The sequence below is a fragment of the Mobula hypostoma genome, chromosome 23 (assembly GCF_963921235.1).
Source record: "Mobula hypostoma chromosome 23, sMobHyp1.1, whole genome shotgun sequence".
NCBI lineage: Eukaryota > Metazoa > Chordata > Chondrichthyes > Myliobatiformes > Myliobatidae > Mobula > Mobula hypostoma.
In genome coordinates, this window is record NC_086119.1 from 11,230,146 (window position 1) to 11,257,336 (window position 27,191).

The 27,191-nt window shown below is 46.7% G+C and overlaps 1 protein-coding gene across 12 annotated transcripts in view; it reads right to left on the minus strand.

Annotated features, from left to right (window-relative positions):
- The window catches only part of msi2b (musashi RNA-binding protein 2b), a 650,971-nt gene that overhangs the window by 35,469 nt on the left and 588,311 nt on the right, over window positions 1-27,191 (minus strand). For 7 of the 12 annotated variants that reach the window (XM_063031621.1, XM_063031620.1, XM_063031618.1 and 4 more), the window contains one exon: window positions 23,494-23,670. The exons of the other annotated variants lie outside the window; for them this stretch is intronic. In XM_063031621.1, the coding sequence (XP_062887691.1) occupies window positions 23,494-23,670 (177 nt within the window). The remainder of the gene's footprint in view (window positions 1-23,493; window positions 23,671-27,191) is intronic. 12 annotated transcript variants of the gene reach the window in all.

Below are 27,191 nucleotides of genomic sequence, written 5' to 3' on the forward strand. Positions count from 1 at the left end.
ACTTGACCCTGCCCATGCCTTCATAAACCTGGCCCAACACTACTTGCCTTTATTGACCATAAGCCCATAAGACATAGGAGCAGAATTAGGCCATTTGGTCCATCGACTCTGCTCCGCCATTCAATCATGGCTGATCCTTTTTACCCTCCACTTTTCCCCTCCTCAGCACCACTCTCCCTGGCCTTTTCCCCATAACTTTTGTTGCTGTATCCAATCAAGAACCTATTAAACTCTGCCTTAAATACACCCAACAACCTCCACAGTTGCCTGTGGTAACAAATTCCACAAATTCACCACCCTCTGGCTAAAGAAATTTCTCCACATCTCTTTTTAAATGGACGCCCCTCTATCCTGAGGCTGTGCCTTCTTGTCCTAGACTCCCCCACCATGGGAAACATCCTTTCCACATCTACTCTGTCTAGGCCTTTCAACATTCAGGAGGTTTCAATGAGATCCCCCTTCATCCTTCTAAAATCCAGTGAATACAGACCCAGAGCCATCAAACATTCTTCGTATGATAACCCTTTCATTCCCAGAATCATCCTTGTGAACCTCCTGTGAACCCTCTCCAAGGCCAGGTGGACATCATTGGCACTACCAGCATTTCTTGCTCCTCCCTGATTGCCTCTGAACTGCAGTGGGAAGTTAAGAATTGGTAGCCGTGGGTTTAGATACAGGCCAGGTCAGATCAGAGGGGTAGATTTCCTTCCCTGAAGGGTGGCACCATAGCACAGCAGCTGCTGTAACACTTTATGACGCAGGCGATCAGGGTTCAATTCCCACCCCTGTCTGTACGGAGTTTGCAACTTCTTCCTGCATGACCGCGTGGGCTTCCTCTGGGTGCTCTGGTTTCCTCCCAAAGACCTACAGGTTAGGGTTAGTGAGTTGTGGGCACGCTATGTTGATGCCAGAAGTGTGGCAACACCCGTGGGCTGCCCCCAGAACATCCTCGGATGGCATTGTCTGTTGACATAAACTTCGCATTGATGTACATGTGACAAATAAAGCTAATCTTTTATCTTTAGTTAGTGAAGAACAGTAACATTTATAACAATCTGGGAGTTCCATGTTCATGTTTACTGAGAGCACAAGAACACAGGGGAAAGAGACATTGCTTGGACGCTCCCACCGTCCCCCACCACTCCAAACCTATCCCAGCCTTCAAAAGGATCATGGCTGATCTGCACTAGGCCTCAAATCTTCTGTGCCAGTTCCCTTTGATTCCTGGACCTTTCAAAAACTTATCTTCTTCCTGTGATCTCACCTCCACAATTGCCTGGATTAGCGAATGCCAGAGATGCAACACCCTTAGTATAACTTCTTAAAAAATAAGTTAAACCAACATATTTATTTCAGTTCAAATTCCCCAACTGTCATAGTGGGATTCAAAATAGGGTGTGACACGTTAGTGCGATGCTTTACAGCCCCAGCGATCGGGATTCAATTCTTGCTGCTGTCTGTAAGGAGTTTTATCTTCTCCTCGTGGCTGTGTGGGCTTCCTCTGGGTACTCTGATTCTCACATCCCAGAGATGTACGGGTTAGTGGGCTGCGGATCTGCTATGTAGGCACCAGATGCATACCAACACTCGCAGGCTGCCCACATCAAAGACTGTGCTGGCCATTGACCCAAACAACGCATATCACCGTATGTTTGGGTCCTTTGATGAACATGTGACAAATAAGGCTAATCTCTGAATGTTTAATATCATTAGAGAGGTGGTTTTGACTACTGATCTCGATTACTGCAGCATCATACTCCTGAGTTTGTCCTATTAGATTAATAAATGACAATGTGTCATTATGATGGAGTTTTGGGCAGGTGGCGAAAACGTGGATATCTCTTTATAACTTAACGTAACCGAGCAGCAATAGCTCGGAGCAGGAACTACAGCCAGTCATTAATCACTGGATCAAATGGTATTAGTTGACCATCTGTTGTGTTATCCCCTTCCTAGTCACACTAGGGTAAGGAGCAACCATGCTGGGATGGTCAGCCCAATATCATTCAATACGCTGGGTCAGATCACACTTACGCTGTGCCTTTAGTTTGTTCTCTGCAGCCACACTGACCACTTGCGCCCCCTTGGGTCAAGTGAAGCTGGAGGCTGATCTGTGGGTGGCAACTACGCCTCACGTGACACAGATCCTGAGGTCCGACCATGAACGTTTTACAAGCCTGCTGTCGAACCGTTCAACTACTTCAAAATATCTCTGACAATCAGAACTATTTACAAGTCTTTTTAAATGAAGAAAATTTAAATTACTTTTATAAAATAGTAATTATTTATAAGCATACTTAACTGATATAAACTAAAAGACAGTAAAGTATTTAACTTTTTTATTTATTTAGAGATACAGCACAGTAACAGGCCCTTCTAGCCCAATGCATCTACACTGCCTAATTACACCCATGTGACCAAGTAGCCTACTAACCCTTATGTCTTTGGACTGTGGAAGGAAACCGGAGCACCCGGAGGAAACCCACTTGGTTACAGGGAGAACGTACAAACTCCTTACAGACAGCAGAGAATTGAATCTGGATCAATGTCACTGTAATAGCATTAAGCTAACCATTTCACTGCCATGTCATCTATTAAATTTATAGAAATAAATACATTTATTAAAATAAATTTAAATATACAGTGCCAATAAAAAGTATTCATCCACACCCCCCCCCACCCCGGAAGTTTTCATGTTTTATTGTTTTACAACATTGAATCACTGTGGATTTAATTTGGCTTTTTTGACCCTGATCAACAGAAAAAGACACTCACATTAAAGTGAACACAGATCGCTGCAAATATAAAACACAAAATAATTGATTGCATAAGCATTCACTCCCCTTTATTATGACACATCAAAATATCACTGGTGGAGCCAGTTGGTTTTAGAAGTCACATAATTAATTAAGTGGAGATCTGTTTTTGGAGACCTGTGTGCAGTCAAGGTGTTTCAATTGATTGTAGCAAAAATGCACCTGTATCTGGAAGGTCCAACTGCTAGTGAGTCAGTATCCTGGCAAAAACTACACCATGAAGACAAAAGAACGCTCTAAGCAACTCTGTGTAAAGGCTACTGAAAAGCACAAGTCAGGAGATGGACACAAGAAAATTTCCAAGTCACTGAATATCTCTTGGAGTACAGCTAAGTTAATCATCAAGAAGTGGAAAGAATATGGCACAGCTGTAAATCTGCCCAGAGCAGGTTGTCCTCAAAATCTTAGTGACTGTGCAAGAAGGGGACTAGTGAGGGAAACTACCAAGAGACCTATGACAACTCTGGAGGAGTTACAAGCTTCAGAGGCTGAGATGGGAAGGACTGTGCATACAATTGTTGTCCGGGTGCTTCACCAGTCACAGCTTTATGGGAGAGTGGCAAAGAGAAAGCCACTGTTGAAAAAAACTCACATGAAATCTCAGCTAGAGTTTGCCAGAAGGTATGTGGGAGACCCTGAAATCAGCTGGAAGAAGGTTCTATGGTCGAATGAAACCAAAACTGAGTTTTTTGGTCATCAGACTAAATGTTATGTTTGCAAAGTCAATGATCTGGAGTGACCAAGTCAGAGACCAAACCTCAATCCAGTTGAGAATTTGGGGCAGAACTTGTAAAGAGCTGTTCACTCACGATCCCCATGCAATCTGACAGAGCTTCAGCAGTTTTGTAAAGAAGAATGGGGAAAAATTGCAGTGTCCAGATGTGCAGAGCTGAGAGAGACCCAACCACACAGACCCAAGGCTATAATTGGTGCCAAAGGTGCAACTACTAAATACTGACTTGTAGGGGGTGAATACTTATGCAATCAATTATTTTGTATTTTATATTGGTAATTAATTTAGATCATTTTGTAGAGATCTGTTTTCACTTTGGTATGAAAGAGTCTTTTTCTGTTGATCAGTGTTAAAAAAGCCAAATTAAATCCACTGTGATTCAATGGTATAAAACAATAAAACATAAAAACTTTCTAGAGGGCGGTGAATAATTTTTTTTATAGGCACTGGGTACACAAATAAACCATTCACTTTTTCAGTTCAAATTGAATAATGGTATTGAGTTGCCCCTTTCAAAGGAATGAGGCATACCTCAAAGCACTAGTTAAGCGGCTGATACAAGGTGTATGCAAAAGGACAGCAGTGTAAAGGGTGAGAAGTTTCAAGTTTCTATGTGTCAACATCTCAGAAGTTCTATCCTGGGTTCAATATATTGATGCATTTAAGGTAAAGACACACCAGTGGCTGTATTTCAGTAGGAGTTTGAGGGATTTTGGTATGTCAACAAAGACTCCAGAGGAAATTTCTTCTCAACTCTACAAGAGTGGTTGACTCTATTTGAGGACTGGGCCCTCTAGCCCCAGCTCAGCAGATCTCCATGACCCAGCCAGGGGACAACATCCTGATGCATCCACCCTGCCAGGCTGCAAAAGAATGATGACCAGAGACAGCAGCTTGCAATGCGTCAAAATGTTCCAACACTGGCTTGCTAAATGAATTTTGATGCACCAAAGAAAGCATCCTATCCTCCCCTCCACGGACTCTATCGATACTTCTTGCTGCCTCAGCAGTGCAGCCCGCATAATCAAAGACCCCCACCCCAGACAGTCTCTCTTCTCCCCTCTCCCATCAGGCAGAAGATACAAAAGCCTGAAAGTCAGGCTCAGGGGCAGCTTCTACCCTGCTGTGAGACTCCTGAATGGTTCACTAGAAAGATGCATTACAGCTCGGTGTGGCAAATACTCTGCACGTAACTGCAAGGAATTGCAGAGAGACGTGAAAACAGCTCAGCACGTCACGGAAACCAGCCTCCCCTCCATGGACTGTCTATACTTCTCTCTCACCTCAGTAAAGCAGCCAGCATATTCAAAGACCCCACCCATCCCAGATATGCTCCCTTCTCCCCTTTCCCATCAGCGGAAGATACAAAAGCCTGAAGGCACGTACCACCAGGCTCGGGCCAGCTTCTACCCTGCTGTTGTAGGATTATTGACCGGTTCCCTAGTGCAATAAGAATGGACCCTTGCCCTCACAATGTACCTCGTTACGACCTTGTGCCTTTTATCTACTTTCTCCATCGCTGTTACACTTTATTCTGCATCGTTATTGTTTTACCTTGTTCTATCTCAATGCACGGTTGATTTATAGATTTAGAGACACGGCACAGTGACCGGCCCGCCCAGCCCAACGCACCTGCACCGCCCATTACACCCGTCTGACCAATTAACCTACTGACCCGTACGCTTTTGGACTGTGAGAGGAAACCAGAGCACCCGGAGAGATCGGACGTGTTCGTGGGGGGAACAAACAAACTCCTCACTGATAGGGGCGGGAATTGAACCCGCGTCACTGGGGCTGTGCAATAATTTGCCCTAAATGAACAGTATACAAGACAGGGTTTTCACTGTACCTCGGTACACATGACAATAAAACCAATTCCTTTCTCAATGGGTGTTTCGGTGAAATTACCACACCTTCTTCCAAACTTCAGACAGCATAGGCCCAGTAACTCTGCTCCCTACGTCCATTATTTAAGGAGTACAATATGTAAATGGTTTCCTTAGTTTTTATCTGATTCATAAACACTTTTAAAGGTGATTAACATAATCTGCATCGTGAGCATTGCTACTGCAGCAATTGCCGCCCTGTTAAACCTCCAAGCTGAAGGGAGATGTGCCTGTGTAGATTCATTACACACAGAGAGGTGTCTGATTAAATCTCAAAAGCCAGGCCCAGCAGTTGTAATAGATGCATATAATTAAATTCCACCCTTAAATGCCTTCATGGATATTAATAAGGAGGCAGAAGTCATTAAAGAGGCAGAAATTTTCATCGCTAACCTGTTTTTAAAGCACATTTGGTTGTTGGGACCTTATCTGTATTTTATGAGAGCTAGTTCATTGTTGCCCAGTAAGAATAAAAACTATTTTATTGAACTCCCTCTGGTAACACCGCTTTCTCCCATGGTCCACTACCCTTCCTATCAGACTCTTTCTCCTTCAGCCCTCTGCCTTGTCCACCTATCACCTTCCAACTTCTTACTTCATCTCCCCTCTCCTACCCACCTACCTTTTCCCTCAACTGGCTTCATCTATCACCTGCCAGCTCGTACTCCTTTTCCCTCCTCCCCGCCTTCTTATTCTGTCATCTTTCCACAGATGCTGCCTGACCTGCTGAGTTCCTCCAGCATTTTGTGTGTGTAACTATTTTATTCGCCTGGTCTTTCTATTGTCTCAGGGAGTCATAAAATCTCAGAACAGAAATAGGCCCTACCGTCCATCCAGTCCATGCTGAACAATTTATCTGCTTAGATCCAGACCGTAGCCTTTCATACCCTTCCCATCCATGTACCTATCAGAATTTCTGTTAAACGTTGAACTCTAACCTGCATCCACCACTTCTGCTGTCTGATTTAATTTTATTTTAATTTACTGTCTTGTGACAATACCAGCATTTATTGTCGCTCCCTCTTTGCCCCTGAACAGATGGGGCAAGAGTCAACCACACTGACAGGCCTACACCCACAGGGCAGATGAGGCAAGGAGGACAGATTTCCTTCCCTGAAGGACATTGGTGAGCCAGATGTGTTCTATTACAGTGACAAAGGGCATCTGTGGATGTCAGGCCGTCCCAGGTTGCTGGGTCCTGGGAATGGATGTGCATGCAAACAGGAGGCCTGAGGGCCGGTGAGTCAGCAAGGCCTAAGTTCAAGCCTGGAGTCCTGTCATTGGCTTGACCAGGAGTCAATCCTGAAGATCAAAGCCCAAAAGTCAATCAGGCGTCCGGACGTCAAAGCCTGGGAACGGGGGCTGGAGAACTGTCCGTGTACGTGGGTGAGTGGGAGGGAGGAACGGGGCTTATCTTTCTGTTGTTGTGTTCTGTGTTGCTCTGCGGAGCATTGTGGCAGGCTTTGTTGGTGCTGGAATGTTTGGTGACACTAGTGTGCTGCTCCCAGCACATCCTTAGGTTGTGTTGGTTGTTAATGCAAATGACACCTTTCTCTGTGTGTTTTCATGTGATAAATAATCTGAATCTGTATCTGACAGGTTCATGGTCACTGTTACAGATATTAATTTTAAAACTCCTCATTTATTTAATCACTTTAATTAAAATTTCCTAGTTGCTGTGATGGGATTTGAACCTGTGTATCCGGATCAATGATCAGAACTCTGATTGCTACTCCAGAGACTTAACCACTGTGCTATCATATTTCCCACAGATGGAGGGTTGGAAGGTTGTAGCTTTGTAGAGATATAGAAAGTGGTTCCAGAAACTGCAGGTGAATACAGCCCAGTCCATCACAGGCAAAGTCCTCTCCACTATTCAGCACATCCACAAAGAGCAGCCACAAGAACCCAGCATCCATCATCAAGGACCCCACCATCCAGGCCATGCTCTCCTCTTAATGCTGCCATCAGGAAGGATGTACAGAATGCCAGGCCCCACACCACCAGGTTCAGGAACAGTTATTAACCTTCAACCATCGAGCTTCTGAACCAGTGTGGATAACTTCACTCGCCCCAACACTGAACTGATTCCACAACCTATAGACTCACTTTTAAGGACTCTACGACTTGTGTTCTCAGTATTAGTTAGTTACTTTTTTTTTTGCAGTGTATTTGCACAGTTTGTCTTTTTGCATATCGGTTGTTTGTCAGTCTTTGTGTGCAGTATTTCATTGATCCTATTGCATTTCTTTGTCCTACTGTGAATGCCCACAAGAAAATGAATCTCAGAGTAGGAAATGGTGACGTGAACATTGATAATAAATTTACTTTTAAGTTTGAACTTTTTTGATCATGAAACAATTAACTTTTCCTGAATAAAGCATTCAGGGACCGTTCTGTGGTCTGGTCAGTCAATAGCAGGTGGCGTACCATTCAATGGTTGACAGTATAGAGTCAATTACACACCATACAAAATCAAATTAATCAGAAAATTAGGTTAATTTAAAGAGCAGAGGGAGCAAATGGATGGTGTATAGGATGTGGCATGGATAAAGTCGTTAATGAAATTCTTTTTCTCATACCGAGTGGCATTCAACGTCGCACTGCCTGTGACTGACCGGTCTCTTGACTGGTCAAGGCAAGAAAGGACCTGGGAGGAGGACAGGAAGGGACACGGGGAGAAGGCAGGAGATTGGGGCTAAGAGGAAAATTGGATCAGCCATGATGAAATGGCAGAGACTCGATGGGCCAAACGGCCTAATCCTGCTCCCCTATCTTTTGGTCTTACGGGCTCCCTCTCGCTGCTGCCAGCAGAGGGCGCTGGAGCCTTGGGTCTTGTGCTGCAAGGTTTGGACGTGGACTCACTTTCGGATGGGGCTTGACATTGAGTGACCTGAGTGCTGAATCTATTTCACTATTGGTGTGATTTGATCGAGGCGCTTCGGCTCGGAACTGGATCTGCGGCTGTGGCCTGCAGCCATCGACGCAAGCGCTGAACTGAGTGGCCCATGGGCTCCTGGACCGGCTTCACTTGCTTCAGCGGCTCATGGCTGTGGAAATCACTTCTGGGGACTCGGCGATTTGATGTTTAATGTTCTGCGTTTTACTTGCTTCCTTTTTGTTTCTTGTGTGATTTGCTCTTTTCTCGCATGTTTGATGGGCTTGTTGTGTGGGTGTTTAACAGGTTCTATGGTGTTTCTTTGCTTTGTGGTCGCCTGTAAGAAGACGAATCTGAAGGTTGTACACTGTCCAGTACTTTGATAATAAATGTACTTTGGACTTTGAGAACAAGAAGGCGTAGCTTTAAGGTGAGAGGAAGGGGTTTTAAAGGTAAGTTTTTTTTTAAAACACAGGGAGTGGGTGATATCGGAAACGTGCTTCCAGAAGAGATTGTGAAATCAGATACACTGAGGTGTTTAGACAAGACACTTCAGTAGGGCGAGGTACAGGTGGATACGGTCCTAACGTGGGCAAATGGGATTGATGTAGAGGGGCGTAAGGGTCGATATGGGATGATGGGCTGAAGGGCCTATTTGTGTGCTGTACAGATCTTTGACTGTGACATACAGCAGCTTCTCTTAATAAAGATTGATTCTCCAGAAGCTGACAGAGAGCATGGGCTAATTCTGTGTAGGAAATGAATCTCGTGGCCACCAGGTTTGAAGGGTGAGGGGATTACTTTGCACTTTCAGCGATGCAGCACAGAGTAGGCCGTTCGAGCCCTTCGAGCCACAACGCCCCAGCAACCCCACTACCCCGATTAACCCCAACTTAATCACAGGGCAATTACCAATTAATCTATCCTGTACGTCTTTGGGCTGTGGGAGGAAACCGGAGCACCCGGGGAAAACGCACGCACCCAAGGGGAGGACGTACAGAGACCCCTCACAGAACAGCGCCGGATACGAACTCAGAACTCCAGAACGCTCTGACTGTTTTAGCGCTGTGCTAACCGCAATGCTGCCATGGCACCCGATCACCTCTGCGCTGGCTGGCCATACCATTATCAGCACATACTGTTTCTGAGGAATGCAGAACACCTCCATTAGTAAGGAAAACCTGTCTGCCCTTGCCCAATTTTCTCGCCTTCCTGTGTCTTCAGGCCCATTTATGTGATTGATTGTTAATTGTTCCTCTGAATGGAAAGAAGTTACAGGAGCCTCAGGAACAGTTATTACCCCTCAACCATCAGACTCTTGAACCAAAGGGGATAACTTCACTCAACTTCACTTGCCCCATCACTGACATATTCCCACAACCTGTGGACTCATGTTCAAGGACTCTTCATCTCACGCTCTTGATATTTATCGCTTATTTACTCATTGCTATTATTTCTTTCTTTTTGTATTTGCACAGTTTGCTGTCTTTTGGGTTGAACGCCCAAGCTGGTGTGATCTTTCACAGATTCTATTATGACTTTTATTCTATTATGGATCAATTGAGTATGCCCGTAAGGAAATGAATGTCAGGGTTGTATATGGCGACAATATGTAATTTGATAATAATTTGAACTTTGAATGGGCAGCCACTCAGTTCTGGTCTAATGAGGGATGGACAATATCTGTTGGCACTGCTGAAGCACTGTAAATGAATCAAATGCTGGGCCTTCACGTCGTGTATGAGCAGACATCAGTTCCTGCTGGAAACCCAGGACTTCTCCGTGGAGTTACAGAACTGTTTGCTTTTCTCTGGTCAAATCTCACCTTCTGGTGTTGTCATAAATAGCAGGATATACTGAGCACCGCTTAATATAATGAGATGAGCAGGGCTTCTGACTGATCTGGTGAGTGGTTTCAGGACACCAATATGACTAGGATGCTCAATTTTATGGGGATACCCAGAGTGCCTAGAAAACCCGTTGTAACCGCGACACCCAATGCAGCTACAGTGACCAGTGTGACTCAGACACTTCATACGATCAAGACAGCTCATACAGTTAGGGTGTAAATATGATTAATGGAACCAATGAGATTAGGAGACCACTGTGAGTATGACAGGAACATCCAATACTAAGTACTGGGTTGGAGATCTGTCAGTGTGCGTGAGGGGACGAGAAAGAGGTTTGTTTTGCTATTGTTGTCTTGTTTTGTTCTGTCATTGTGCTGATCTGCTGAATATTGTGGGCACGTTATATTGGTGTTGGAATGTGTGGCAAGGCAATACCTATGGACTGCTCCCAGCACATCCTTGGGTGTGTTAGTTGTTAATGCAAACAATGTTTTCACTGTATGTTTTGATGTATATTTGATAAATAAACCCGAATCTGATCTGAATCAATATGTCTAAGGCACCAAAGGTGACAAGGACACTCGTGTGAATGGGGCACTCAAAATGAATTGAAAGCCAAATGTAACCAGGACACCCAACATATAATTTATTAACAAGTAAGTGGTCTTGAGAACCAGTGACTGTATTCCCTACTGCTGGTTTGGGAGCCAGTGACTGTTCCCTACCGCTGGTTTGGGAGCCAGTGACTGTATTCCCTACTGCTGGCTTGGGAGCCAGTGACTGTATTCCCTACTGCTGGTTTGGGAGCCAGTGACTGTTCCCTACTGCTGCTTGGGAGCCAGTGATTGTATTCCCTACTGCTGGTTTGGGAGCCAGTGACTGTATTCTCTACCGCTGGTTTGGGAGCCAGTGACTGTATTCTCTACCGCTGGCTTGGGAGCCAGTGACTGTATTCTCTACCGCTGGCTTGGGAGCCAGTGACTGTATTCCCTACTGCTGCTTGGGAGCCAGTGACTGTATTCCCTACTGAGGGTTTGGGAGCCAGTGACTGTTCCCTACTGCTGGTTTGGGAGCCAGTGACTGTATTCCCTACTGCTGGTTTGGGAGCCAGTGACTGTATTCCCTACTGCTGGTTTGGGAGCCAGTGACTGTATTCCCTACTGAGGGTTTGGGAGCCAGTGACTGTATTCCCTACTGCTGGTTTGGGAGCCAGTGACTGTTCCCTACCGCTGGTTTGGGAGCCAGTGACTGTATTCCCTACTGCTGGCTTGGGAGCCAGTGACTGTATTCCCTACTGCTGGTTTGGGAGCCAGTGACTGTATTCTCTACCGCTGGTTTGGGAGCCAGTGACTGTTCCCTACCGCTGGTTTGGGAGCCAGTGACTGTATTCCCTACTGCTGGCTTGGGAGCCAGTGACTGTATTCCCTACTGCTGGTTTGGGAGCCAGTGACTGTTCCCTACTGCTGCTTGGGAGCCAGTGATTGTATTCCCTACTGCTGGTTTGGGAGCCAGTGACTGTATTCTCTACCGCTGGTTTGGGAGCCAGTGACTGTATTCTCTACCGCTGGCTTGGGAGCCAGTGACTGTATTCCCTACTGCTGCTTGGGAGCCAGTGACTGTATTCCCTACTGAGGGTTTGGGAGCCAGTGACTATTCCCTACTGCTGGTTTGGGAGCCAGTGACTGTATTCCCTACTGCTGGTTTGGGAGCCAGTGACTGTATTCCCTACTGCTGGTTTGGGAGCCAGTGACTGTATTCCCTACTGAGGGTTTGGGAGCCAGTGACTGTATTCCCTACTGAGGGTTTGGGAGCCAGTGACTGTATTCCCTACTGCTGGTTTGGGAGCCAGTGACTGTTCCCTATTGCTGGTTTGGGAGCCAGTGACTGTATTCCCTACTGAGGGTTTGGGAGCCAGTGGCTGTTCCCTACTGCTGCTTGAGAGCCAGTGACTGTATTCCCTACTGCTGGTTTGGGAGCCAGTGACTGTATTCCCTACTGAGGGTTTGGGAGCCAGTGACTGTATTCCCTACTGCTGGCTTGGGAGCCAGTGACTGTTCCCTACTGCTGGTTTGGGAGCCAGTGACTGTTCCCTACTGCTGGTTTGGGAGCCAGTGACTGTTCCCTACTGCTGGTTTGGGAGCCAGTGACTGTATTCCCTACTGCTGGTTTGGGAGCCAGTGACTGTATTCTCTACCGCTGGCTTGGGAGCCAGTGACTGTATTCTCTACTGCTGCTTGGGAGCCAGTGACTGTATTCCCTACTGCTGGTTTGGGAGCCAGTGACTGTATTCCCTACTGAGGGTTTGGGAGCCAGTGACTGTATTCCCTACTGAGGGTTTGGGAGCCAGTGACTGTATTCCCTACTGAGGGTTTGGGAGCCAGTGGCTATTCCCTACTGCTGCTTGAGAGCCAGTGACTGTATTCCCTACTGCTGGTTTGGGAGCCAGTGACTGTATTCCCTACTGCTGGTTTGGGAGCCAGTGGCTGTTCCCTACTGCTGGTTTGGGAGCCAGTGACTGTTCCCTACTGCTGGTTTGGGAGCCAGTGACTGTTCGCTACTGCTGGCTTTACTACTGGCAAGGATTGATCAGCAGTCAGTCTCTACCCAGGACATTCTCTCGTTACTCCCCTCCCACTGGGCAACATTACAAAAGCCTGACAGCATGTACCACCAGGCTTAGGGACAGCTTCTACCCTACTGATATAAGACTATTGAATGGTTTCCTAATACAATAAGATGGACTCTTTACCTCACAATCTACCCTGTTATGACCTTCCACCTTATTGGTTACCTGCACTACACTTTCTCTGTAGCTGTTACACTTTTTTCTGCATTGTTAAGTTTCTAACTTTTTCTACCTCTGTGCCCTGTATAATTATTTGATCCATGTGAACAGTATACAAGCTTTTCACTATATCTTGGTAGATATGGGCAAAAACCAATTCCAAACTTGATGTCTGGTGGTTGATCTGTATAGTTTCAAAATAGGGGGTCCCACCCTGGTGTCCACAGACCTCTCAGTTAATGGTAGGGGTCCATGGCATAGAGAAGGTTAGGAACCCCTGCTCCAAAAGGTCTTTGCTTGAGAGGAGACTCCAAAGCTAGGGCTGCTGATTGAAAGGCGATTGGCAATAAACCCAGCAAGACTTTTTATTTTATTAGTAGTAAGAGATTAGGGCTTGCTGCCTTGGGGAATGGCTGAGGTGAACTGTCCAAAGTCATTTGGAGGGGAAACTGGATATATAGACAGAGGAGAAGGAAACAGAAGGGACATTGATTTCAGGATAGATGAAGCATAAAGGCCAGACCAGTGAAGCTAAATGCCCCTGGTGTTGTAAATCAAGATAATGCAGGTGCCAGGTATCTGAAATAAAAACAGAAAATATTTGGAGTACTCAGCTGGTCAGGCAGCATCCATGGTAGGAGAAGCAAGAATTAGTGTTTTGGGTCATCAGAGACCTTCTGATAATCTGACACACTAAATCTGATTCCCTTTTCAAAGATTCTGCCCGATCTAGCAAGCATTCCCAGAATATTCTGTTTCCTATTTGCCCTGATCTTGTGATATAAATTATATATTGACTCATTAAATATGTATAAAGTCCACATCGTGAATAATATTGATGGTATCCTAAGTAAGCAGGCTGGGGTAGGTTTTATTTATTTTATTTGTGGGTCACTGGTCTTGAGAACCAATTAAAGTAAAATGGTTAAATCGGTTCATTCCTGTAGCTGGATTGAATTATAAGCTCAGGGTTGTTAGCTAGCCTGCTGCTCAGTAATGTTACCATCATCATTTTTGAAATCACTCGAGGAAAAGTGTCTGCAGAATTTGGACTGCAGTGATTCAATTGGTGTAAGGTCACCATTACCCGACTAAGGGCAATGAAGAATGGGCAACAAACACTGCCCTTGCTGGTGACTCCAACATCTTGAGAAATGGCTAAAGTAAAGGCACATTTCCAGCAGCTTTTATACTTTATTCTGCATTGTTATTATTGTATCTTATTCTAGCTAAGGCACTGTATAATGATCTGATCTAAGGAGCGTTTGTTGGTTCTAGAAATGTACTCGCTGGAGTTTCTCGCTGGGGGGGGTATCTCATTGAAACCGATTGAATATTGAAATGTCTAGAAAGTGTGGACATGGAGAGGAGTGGGAGAGGCTAGGACCAGAGGGCACACCCTCAGACTAGAGATGAAGAGGAATTTCTTTAGCCCGAGTGTGGTGAATCTGTGTCATAGACGGCCGTGGAGGCCAAGTCACAGGGAATATTTAAAACGAAGGTCGATAGCTTCTTGATTAGTGAATGTGTCAAAGGTTATGGGGAGAAGACAGGAGGCTGGGGTTGAGAGAGATAATAGTGGGGCACCATAGTAATGTAATGTATTACAGCTTGGGGCGTCGGAGTTTGGAGTTCAATCCCAGCATCCTCAGTAAGGAGTTTGAATGCCCTCCCTGTGGAATGCGTGGGTTTCTTCCAGGTGCTCTAGTTTGCTCCCACAGTCCAAAGGTGTACTGGTCAGTAGGTTAATTGATCATTGTAAATTGTCTTGTGATTACGCTAGGGTTAAACTAGGGGCTGCCTGAAAGGCCAGCAGGGCCTGTTCCATGCAGTATCTCCAAACAAATTTCAAAAATCCGCTTTGATGAAATGGCACAGCAGACTCGATGGGCTGAATGACCTAACTCAGCTCCTATGTCTTGTGGTCTTATACAAGCAAGACAAGCTTTTCACTGTACCTTGGTACACGAGACAATAAACCAATACCAACACCAAAAATCAGGACAAATGGGATGGATTACAACATGGGACCTTCAGCCCACTGTGTTGTACTGACCTTTTAACCGTTTCTCTAAGATCAATCAACCCCTTCCCTCCTGGATAGCCCACCATTTCTCTATCGTCCACGTGTCCAGCTAGGAATTTAAATGGGGTTAAAGAGCTTAAGTAGGTTAAACAGAGTGCAGCTGCTTGCTCAACGAAACACCCAGCTCAATTTTGCCACGGTGATATCATCAAGCATCACGATGGCTTTTGTTGAGGACATGTTTAGTAGTACCGAACTTCTGAAAGGCCTCTTGTAGATCAAGTGCTTCTATGCCGCCTTCTTTAGTGACTGAATCCTTTGTCCTTTCTACTCAGTGCAGGGAGCCTCACATATGTTTCCATATGAAACCTTCCCTGATGGACATGGGCATGGGCTGAGCCAAGATCTCTGCTTTATTCACTGCCCAGAAGTTCTTTGTCACTTTGAATGGTGGGTTAATCGTCCCCCGTCACGGTGCACTGACGCCTAAGGCCACCAAATTACTCTCACGTGAGAGAAGAGCTTTCTGCTGCTGCATCAGACCAGGGACACCGTGCTGGCATGACTTAAGTCAACAAGGCCACGGTACTGCCCAGGTATGCACAACAGTGTAATGCTTGGCAGCGCTGGTGACTGAAAGATCGGAGTTCAATTCCTGCCGTCTGTAAGGAATTCATACTTTCTCCCCGAGATCGCTTGGTTTCCTCCGGATCCTTCAGTTTCCTCCCACATTCCAAAGACCTATTGGTTAGGGTTGGTAAGCTGTGGGCACGCTACGTTGGCACCAGAAGCATGGAAACACTTGCAAGCTGCCCCCAGCATATCCCTGGTCTGTGTTGGTCATTGTTGTAAACGACGCACTTCACCGTATGTTTCAACATTTCAATGCACAAGTGACAAATAAAGTTAACCTTTAAAGCTAAACGTCTGAAGCCTGGTTATCTAAGCTGAGCCCTTTAGCACCGACACACAGTCGTGACATTAGGTGCTGTCTATGTGGAGTCTGCATGTTCTCCATGCAACCACATGAGTTTCCCACAGGCGGTCCAGCTTCCTCCTGCATCCCAGAGATACGGAGTTAGCTGGCCAGTCAGTAAAGCATCCAGCATAATCACGTAGGTTATTGTTCCTTGTGTGCTGGTGATTGTGGAGTCTGGGAGAGGGCCGTGTTGATATGAATGTGGGTAGAATAAAACATGGGATTAGTGTAAATGGGTGGCTGGTGGTCAGTGCAGAGCTGATGGGCTGAATGGCCTGCCCCTGGTGCATCTCCCTGTGACTCAATGGATCACCACTACGTGCTGGTTTTGGGTTGGATATTCAAACAACTACAAGCTCTAACACATTGACGCTCTGGTATCAGTATTGGAATTCGTCTGTTATTGTCACAACTTGCATTGTCACAGCTTGTCTTGTATACTTTTAATATAGATCAGATAATTACACAGTGTATTGTGGTAGAACAAGTTAAAACAGCAACAGAGAAAGAATGAAGTGTAACAACTACAGAGAAAGTGCTGTGCAGCTGGGCAATAAGGTGCAAGATCACAGTGAGGTAGATTGTGAGGTTAAGAGTTTTGTAACAGTGGGGCTGTTTCCGTAATGTGCTGAGCTGTGTCCACAACTCTCTGCGGTTTCTTGTGGTTACCATGCATCTGGATAGGATGCCTTCTAACTTGTCCTACTAGTGAATCATTCAATAGTCTTACACCAAAGGGGTAGAGGCTGTCCTTGAGACGAGTGGTTTCAGGCTTTTGTATTTATTTATTTACTTATTTTATTGAGATACAGCGTCAAATAGGCCCCTCCAGCCCCTCAAGCCACGCCTCCCAGCAATCCCCCGACTTAATCCTCGTCCAATCATGGGACAATTTACAATGACCAATTAACCTGCCAACAGGGCCAACCTTGGACTGTGGGAGGAAACCCGGGCACCCAGAGGAAACCCAGGCAGTCACGGGGACAACGTGCAAACTCCTTACGGGTACCTTCAGGCTGTTGGGAGAGGGGAGAAGAGGGAACAGCAGGGGTGGCTGGAGTCTTTGAATACATTGGCTGCTTTACTGAGGCAGTGGGCAATACAGACAGAGCCCACGGAGGGGAGGCTGGTCCCGCGATGGGCTTTAATTACAGGTCAATCGGCTGTGCTCGGTTCTGTTACAATAATTTGGATCCAGATGGCTGCGGCTGAGGGAGATTTTGAGTTTTAATCTGAGCCGCATCAGTGAAACGCATGGCTCAGATTTACACACATCAGAACACAGCAAATGGTTTTCAATCCCTCAAGCCTGCCATCTATAAATTCACATTTGGCCAACTTCTCTTAAACCATTTTGTGGTTAAAAAAAAAATCAATCAGTGGCTCACACTGAAGAAACAGGGCCTTTTCAGTGCTGATGAAGGGTCTCGGCCTGAAACATCAACTGTTTATTCCCCTCCATAGATGCTGCCCGACCCGTATGCGTTGTTCTGAATTTCCAACAGCTCCAGAATCTCCTGTGTAGCTAATGGTTGGGAATTCCATTTCTATCGCTAGCTGGGTGAAGGAATATTTGCCAACCTCTCTGAAAGACCTTGTCCCAAACATTTGATTAGGACCCACTCAAAGTTTCCCAAGCAAGCAGAGGCATTTAATCTCCCTCCACCCTACTAGTTCCCAGCAGTATCATGAAAGCTTGGGTCAAAGCAGTACTTGACTTCCTAAATTCCAGGGAAGACAGTGTTAGCTAACAGGCAGGAGTGCCACAGTTTGTAAAGCTGCTGCCTCTAGTGCTGTTGGTGTGGAGTTTGCACGTTCTGTCCGTGGCTACACGGGCTTCCCCCAGGTGCTCGGATTTCCTTCACAAGTGCAGGTCGGAAGGTTAACCGCATTCTGTAATTTCCCCCGGTGTGTGGATACCATCTGGGTGAGAGGTTGGGTATGTGAGAAAAAAAAAAATGGTTACAGGGAAATTTAGAGAGGGAATGGATCGCTCTATGAGCTGGCATTGATTTGATGGGCTGAAAGGCCCCCATGTCATCAGGAAATGTGGCTGCTTGTGCAATCTTGCCGACTAATTTAACTCTTCGGATTCTGGAAGAATTCATTTAAACACTTCACCACAAACAGTAAAACAAAATTGCATTCTAACAACACCTTACGCAATGCAAGCCGATATGCATCGCAGTTAATTAATTACTCTCCGAGGTATAGTTGCAATTATTACATAAGGAGACAACATCCATTTTGCACTTGGAAAGATCCCACAAACAACAAAGAGATGTATGTTTTAACAAAGGGATGCCTATTTGCTTGGTGACTTTGGACAAGGAGATGGGCAAGTGCCTACTCCCTCTGGATTCTCCATCCACCTGACACATCTGATGGACACGGATGCTTAAGGCCTCATCTTAGGCCTCAGCCCTTCAAACCCGCTTAGAGCAACTGTCCAAGTTATGGATGCAAACGTCTGGAGTGTGGACATTGGAGTGTGGACATAGAACTGTGCAGCTCAGTACAGGCACCTCAGCCCATAACCTTGTGCCGAACGATTTGAATACTCTATGATCAATCCAATCCTTCCCTGCCTCTCTTCCTGCAGGCAGGTGGATGTAAGAAATATGGAGGGTTATGGGCGGTGACCGTGGAGTAGGTTTATAAAGGTGCCACGTTACCACCTCTCTGTGTGTAAAGAACTTAGATCTGGCATCCCCTCGATACCTTCCTCCAATCATCTTAAAATTAAGCCCTCTCGTGTTAGCCAAGAACAAGTGAGGCTTGACTCCCGAACCTCATGCCTCAGCAGCAGAAGTGCAGTCCTCTACACTTTCCAAAATGGCCGAGTGCTTTGCGGCTCCTCTCTGCGAGTCCTGCACAATGCACCTACTGCAAAGGCAGAGCGATCACTGCAGAGGCTAGAAGCCCGAGATCACAGGTTGGCACTGGGCAGCCTCCCTGGAGGCAGAAGGTCGTTGTCTGAGGCTGATGGCCTTTCGTGAGACGAGTTGCCACTTCCACTTCTGGCAACGGTCATAACTCTGAAACGTCAACCACTTTACCACGGCAATTACTCTCACTCTAGGCAGCCCCAACAGACAGATATACAACGTTCTCCTAACAATGCAAAGTGACTAGACAACCGTTCTTGTAATGCAAGGGGCGGATTTAACTCCTTCCCTCCCTCACTTAGTCATAACGCGAAGATTTTGGCTTCCTCACGTTGTGGGATGGATGTAAGATTTAAATGAATCCTAGCTCTCAAACTGAATATTCCTTTCTCCTGTACATGGATGGGAGGGGCATGGGGGCTATCGTCTGGCTGCAGTGGACGGGACTAGGGAGAAGGGGGCAGATCGGCATGGACTTGATGGGCTGAAGAGCCTGCTTCTGTGCTGTCGTGCACTCTGACCCTGTGCTGTGTTGGGGGAAGGATGACGTTTCACACGCAAGACTGTTTAGTGTCACTTCCAGTACGAAGGAGGGGGTACGGAGGACAAAATAATTGTTACTCCAGTCCGATGCAGCACAAAATAAACACAAGATAAAGAACAGAATAATAAAAAAAACAATAAATATAAATTCATAGGATAGCTTAGTACATGTCCATAAAGTGACACTAAGTGCAGGAGCGTCTGTACATAAGATGACAAGGTATTAGGGCGTTACAGAGGATCCAAGAGACAACAGGCTTGCTGCATCTGTGCGCTGGTGCCTGTAAGTTGGCCACAAAGTAACGTGTGTTTTATACTATATTATATATTTTTAAAATTAATTTCTATTGAATTTAGAGGGGAATAGGGTTGCTCTGCGAGCTGGTATTGACTCAGTCACTGAAAGCAAGCATGCAAGTACAGCAGGCAGTGAGGAAAGCTAATGGCATGCTGGCCTTCATAACAAGGGGAACTGAGTATAAGAGCAAAGAGGTCCTTCTGCAGCTGTACAGGGCCCTGGTGAGACCACACCTGGAGTACTGTGTGCAGTTTTGGTCTCCAAATTTGAGGAAGGACATTCTTGCTATGGAGGGAGTGTAGTGTAGGTTCACAAGGTTAATTCCCATGATGGCGGGACTGCCATATGTTGAAAGATTGGAGCGGCTGGGCTTGTATACTCTGGAATTTAGAAGGCTGAGAGGGGATCTTATTGAAACATATAGGATTATTAAGAGATTGGACACGCTGGAGGCAGGAAGCGTGTTCCTGCTGATGGGTGAGTCCAGAACCAGAGGCCACAGTTTAAGAATAAGGGGTAGGCCATTTAGAACGGAATTGAGGAAAAACTTTTTCACCCAGAGAGTGGTGGATATGTGGAATGCTCTGCCCCAGAAGGCTGTGGAGGCCAAGTCTCTGGATGCTTTCAAGAAAGAGATGGATAGAGCTCTTAAAGATAGCGCCATCAAAGGTTATGGGGATAAGGCAGGAACTGGATACTGATAGTGGATGATCAGCCATGATCACAGTGAATGGTGGTGCTGGCTCGAAGGGCCAAATGGCCTACTCCTGCACCTATTGTCTATTGACTCACTGGCAGTGGGTGGATGGTAGGGCTGTTGGCGGATTGTTGTACAAGGGTCAAGGATTAACTTTAACCAACACACACAAACTGCTGGCGGAACTCAGCAGGCCAGTCAGCGTCCATGGAAAAGAGTACAGTCACCGTTTCAGGCTGAGACCCCTCAGCAGGACTTGTTCAACTTTATTCGCCTTATACGTTTACACGGATTAGGAATTTGCTGTGGTGTGTTGGCATGACGTGCAACAACAAAAAACGGCATTCAATAATTATAAAGAATTTTATAAAAATAAAGTTAGAAGTACAGACATGGAATAAAATGCATATAAATACATAATACCAGCATGTAGTTACAGTGGAAACAGCATGAGAAAAAGTGTTTACAGGGCAGAGAAAGGGGTAATAGTATTGTGGGGGTGAGGGGTTGATTACATTAACTGCTTGGGAGAAGAAACTTCTAAAATGGCCTCGTTTTTTTTAATAGCCTTGAAGTGCTTTCTGGAAGGGAGTGTTTGGAAAAGGCAGTGTGTAGGGTGGGTAGAACATACAACGTAGGAACAGAACTGGGCCATTCAGTTCACCCAGTCCGCTTCGCCATTTCATCATGGCTGGTCCACTTCCCTTTCAATTCCCATTCTCCTGCCTTCTCCATAACCTTCCACGCTCTGACTAATCAAGAAACTTATCAATCTCCGCCTTAAATGCACCCAGTGAACAGGCCTCCACGCCGCTTGTGGCAACGAATTCCACAATTCACTAGCCTCTAGCTAAAGGAATTCCTCCTCATCTCTGTTCTAAATGGACGTAGGCTCCTCCACCAAAGGAAACATCCGCTTCACATCCACTCTAACACCCGATAGGTTTCAATCAGACCTCCTCTCATTCTTTGAAATTCACGTGAGTACGGGCCCAGAGCCTTCAACCGCTGCTCATATGATAACCCTTTCATTCCTGGAATCATTCTTGTGAACCTCCTCTGAACCCTCTCCAATATCAGCAAAAAAGGGGCTCAAAACTGTTCACAATAGTCCAAGCGAGGCCTCACCCTGGACCTCATACAGCCTCAGCGTTACATTCTTGCTTTAATATTCCAGTCCTCTTCAAAGGAGTGCTAACACTGCTTTCGCCTTCCTCACCACCGATTCAACCTGCAAGTTAACCTATAGGGAATAGTCTTGCACGAGGTCTCCCAAATCCCTTTCCACCTTGGATTTTTGAATTTTCTCCCCATTTAGAAAATAGACTTTTGTGCCTTCTATCAAAGTGCATGGCCATACACTTCCTGACTCCGTATTCCGTATGCCACCTCCACAATTACTTTTCCAGCCCACTTCTTTGCCTACAAGTCCTGCAGTGAGGTAGACTGCAAACAATGACCTTCTCAGCTGTCCTGACGGTTGGCTGTAATTTTCGTTTACTGCGAGAGGATGCTACACCAAACCAGACAATATTGGCTGATGCTCACAAGAAGTTCAGGCGAAGTAGAAACTATAAAAGCAGGAAATCATAAACACAAGAGATTCTGCATGCTGGAAATTCAGAGCAACACACACAAAATGCTGGAGGAACTCAGCTCGTCAGGCAGCCTCTACGGAGAGGAATGAACAGTCAATGTTTTGGGCCGCATTCCTCCAGAATTTTGTGTGTGTGTGTGTGTGTGTGTGTGTGTGTGTGTGTGTGTGTGTGTGTGTGTTGCTCTATAGAAGCAGGGACAATGTAATCAGCATACTTGTGGACATGTCCTGGAGCTCAGCTCTTTGGGAATACCTACACCTTCGCTGGCGGCCCAGGCAGAGTTTGACACTGTAGTCACACTCCGACGTGACGGGGATTGGGAACAAGGAAAGGGGCGGGGGGGGGAAGTAAGATGGGTCCATGATGAGACAGTCACCAAACCTTCATTGAAAGGGAAAGAAACCACGTTAACCCTGTGTGACAGCACATCCATGCAAGATCCCTATTCTACCAGATCACCAATGGAAGTGTATCACTGCCTGGTATGGGAATTGCAATGTATCAGATCGCAAGTCCCTGCAATGGTTAGTGAGGTCTGCTGAAAACATCACCCCCACCCCCACACCCCCCATTCAGGACATAAATCAGAAACGCTGCGTACGCAGTTCCTCCAGTACTATCTAAGACCCCCTCCCATCCTTCCCACAGACGCTCTGACCTCCTGCCGGCAGAGCATCAGAACTGTCAGGCTGGACAGAAGCATCTCTCCCCCCGCAATCCCCACCAGGGCTGTTAGACTTCGCAACACCCCGCCGCCGCCCAGCACTCACGTACACCCCGTCTGAATGCCCTACCGCACCCTCACCCCCATCCCCAACACACAGGCATATTCCCACGCTCCTTTTCTGTCACTTGTCATCTTTTATTGCTGTTGATTCACACATGCATATGCGCCTCACATTTTATGTCAACCTGTCAAGCTTCAGTCCAGGCCACTCAGGGACTTGTGGTAATATTATTTTGTGACTGTATGTGACACCTTGGCCCAGAAGAACAGTGTTTTGTTTAGCTGTATACATGTGTATGGTTGAATGACAATTACACCTGAACTGGACGGGCTTCAACAATAGGACACAACGCAGCATTGCTTTGGTTTTGGAAATAAAGGATTTGCATTCTAAAATAACAGAAAAATGATACAAAATCGCTTTTTTAGGTTTTACAAAGGCAAAGTATCACTGCAAGGAAGGAGAAGTTGCTTTATTTCCAGCACACGCACCAACAATAGCAATATATTTTTCTGGCAATAATTGCTCACTTTTCCTTCTATGTGAGGAGGGAAGGGATGTCGATGCTGTTGTGGAACAAGTTTTGAAAGCCTCTGCTCCACTCTCCCATCCCGTCCCCCAGCCCACACTGCAACAGACTGGACCCAGCCTCCTGGGCCCCCAGTTAGACCAAGAGACTCTCGACACCCCTCCCACCTCCAACTTCTCCCACCCCCCCCGCACCGCCTTCCCCGCGACCTCACCCGCCCCGCCCCCACCGTCAAAGGAAATGAACGTGTAGCACAAACCTGGGTTCTTAAATTGATCCGGGTTGGACACATGGTGCAGGGAGGGGCTGCTCGCTGCCGGAATATGCTCACTGCGTAGCATCTGAGTGGCCCGCAGTCCGACCGAGCTGTAGTCCGCAAACGAGTACGAAGCCCGCTGATCGCCGGGCGTGGAATAGAAACCGTAATCGGGGAACCCTGCGGGACACAGGGGGGACCTTTAATCATTGTCCGAGCGGCACAGAGACTCACCACAGAGCTGAACCGCAGCCCACATCACAGTAAGAATACAACGTTGAGGTTTAAGCAGAGTACAGGTACGCGGACACACAGCAGACTGAAACTACTCCGTACGGAAGTGTAGGCGACTCCCAGGGCGGTAAGGAGGCTTCCCTGCTATAGGCATTCCCATCCTGTCTCAAGCTCCCAATCCCCCATCCTTTTGAACCCCGGCACCTGGCCACAACTGAAGGCGAATTCGTTTTCCTGCATGGACACACTCTTTCTGTGCATCAGATCCGGCAGAACTGTGGCTGAGTTAATCTAAAAGCCAACGTTTTCTCCTATCAGCGAGTACCTATCTCAGTGAGCCTGCTGGTGTGACCTTCTGGTAGGCATGGCAGGACCCTAATTCAGAGGCAGGGCTTGTGGCCTCCCTTCCACGTGCGTTAGTGGCAGTAGGCTGCTCACACACTGAGGGCTACTCTATGAGGATCACTCTCCTCTCTTGCCCCTTTGACCCGGGCATGTCATGAAGCCACACCAAATAACTCCTGGTGGACTCTATATCGGTGCGGGTTTGCCTGGTTAATCCACTGTGGGCTTAGGGGTCATACATCTGTGGCTACGGTGGGGCCTGGTGCAATGCCTCATGAAGACAAAGCCTGCAGCGAGGGAGTGCAGGCCTTTTATTGCAATTGTTTTGTTTTAATTGTCACATGTACTAAGATACAGTGAAGAGCTTGTCCTGCAGGCTGTTCACACAGATCAGATCATTACACAGTGCACTGGGGTGGAACAAGGGAAAACAATAACAATGCAGAATGAAGTGTTAAGGCAACCAAAAGAGTACCGCGCAGAGAAACGACGAAGTGCAAGATCATCCCCAGCCAGGATTCCCAAACGTTTTTATGCCATGGACCACTACCAGGAAATGAGGGATCTGGGAACTCCTGATCTCCAGCCCGCCAGCTTGTACTCTTTCTCTGTCCCCTCCCCCTGCCTTCTTCCTCCTTCCTTTCCGGTCCCGATGAAGGGCCCTGGCCCGAAGCACCGACTGTTTATCCCCCTCCACGGATGCTGCCTGACTTGTTGAAAAGTTTGAGGATCAGTAGGTTAACTGGTGACTGCACATTGCCCCTGGCATGCAGCTGAGAGGGGAACTGATGGAAATGTGATGGGTTAGTGTAAAAATGGGAATCCCAATAACACTTTGGGACACTGACACTGTTGCCACCACCTATGGGTGGAAGATTATTTGTTTATCTCATTTTATTTATTGACTGATTCGTAGATAGAGTGTGGAACAGGTCTTTCTGGCCAATGAACTGCACTGCCCAGCAACTCACCTACTGACCATCGAATCCACTAATCAGAACATCTTTGGACTATGGGAGGAATCCAGGGCACCTGCAGCAAAGCCACGTGCTCACGATAAGAATGTACGAAGATCTCTTACTGAGGACGCCGGAACAGAACTCTGGGCTCAGACGCCCTGCTCTGTAATAGATAGGGCGGACTTTTCCTCTCCCTGTTGTTCATCCTGCAGCAGGGGTAACTGGTATCTGCTTTCAGTACCGTGAAGTCACAGGTTGTGGCTACTGGGTGTGGAAGTGAGCGTGGGTGGACGTTGATCTGGGTTTGGGACAGGAGTCAGGTGACAGGCAGCAGCAAGAAAATGGACCCCGTCAACACAGAAAAGGTGGGAGGTGGGGAGACGTGGCGACTGGATGCCAGAACAATAGAGGTAACTAATGAATGGCTTGATAAAGATTAAGCAACTTCTCTCCAGCTCATGGACGCGCCTCTCAAGAGATTAATTTCCAAAACTCTAACATTCCTCAGCACCTCCCAAAGCCACAGTCTGTCCCACCAAGAAGAACAAGAGGAGCAGGCTCCCCATAAAAGCCACGCATCATCCTGAGTTGGAACTACAGCGCTGGTCCCTCACCGTCACTGTGCCTAAACACTTGAACTGCCTCCCCACGCACCGCACGCAGCGGAAGCACCTTCACCGGTACTGCCACAATTCGAGAAGATGGATCAGCTCTCGTTTCTTTTTTGTTTCTCTTTCCGTGACCCGCTGAGTGCTCTGGGGTGGCATGGCAGTGTAATGGTTAGTGCCACACCTTCCGGGGGAAATCTGTTAGCGCCAACCATCGGAAGATCAGGGATCAATTCCTGGCACCGTCTGCAAGGGGTTTGTACGTTCTCCCTGTGACCGCATGGGTTTCCTTCGGGTTCTCTGGTTTCCTCCCACATTCTCAAGATGTAAGGGTTAGGTTTAGTAAGTTGTGGGCATGCTACTACCGGAAGTGTGGTGACACTTGTGGGCTGCCCTCAGCGCATTCTCGGACTGCGTTGGTCGTTGACGCAAAACAACACACGTTTCACTTTGTTTCTGTGTTTCAGAAGCAGAATCAGGTTAATATCACTGGCACATGCTATGAAATTTGTTTCAGCGTATATATGTCAAAAAAAAGCTAATCAATCAATCTCTGAGTAAAATTCTGCTTTTATTTCAGGTATCTGGTGTCTGCAGTGCTTTGATCTACAATATTGGGAGCATTTAACACCTAATGCTTGACCTATCTTGTTTTGGTCTCCACCTATCAAGGGAACCTCTCTTTTCTTTTCCTCTATCTATAGTTCTGTGCAAAAGTCTTCGGCACATATATATATAGTGAGGGTGTCTAAGACTTTTGCACAGTACTGTAGCAATTTTATGTAATAATAATTAATAGGCATCCGTTAGTGTCATGAGACCATGGATTTGCGCCTTGGAAGGTTTCCAGGGCGCAGGCCTGGGCAAGGTTGTATGGAAGACCAGCAGTTGCCCATGCTGCAAGTCTCCCCTCTCCACGCCACCGATGTTGTCCAAGGGAAGGGCATTAGGACCCATACAACTTGGCACTGGTGTCGTTATAGAGCAATGAGTGGTTAAATGCCTTGCTCAGGGACAAGTAATTTTATGTATTGCACCAAAAAAAACAAATTTCATGACATATGTGAGTGATGATAAACCTGATTCTGATATGGGTGTCTATTGTGGACTGAGAGTGGGAAGGAGGCAGGGAGAGGGGAATCATGGTTGGGAAGAGGGGAAGGGAGAGGGAAGCACCCAGAGAGACATTCTATAATGATCAATAAACCAATATTTGGAGTCAAGTGACCTTGCCTGGTGTCTCAGGGCTGGGGGTGTCTACTACCCTCTGCCCTGGCACTCCCTCTCTGCCACCTGTCCCACACCACTCCCTTGGCACTCCACTCTCGCCATTCCCAACATCCTTTACTCGCACCAGATTTACAAACTCACTCTCCACTCCACATTGACAAATACTGTACATCACTGGGCAAAAGTCTTAGGCACCCTAGCTAATTATGCAGTATATGGCCAAAGACTTTCGCACAGTACTGCACATATCCAGCTTCTTTACACAGTTCACCTTAGCCAATCCCTGTGGCAGCAAGCCCCACACTCTCACCACTAATTAAACAAG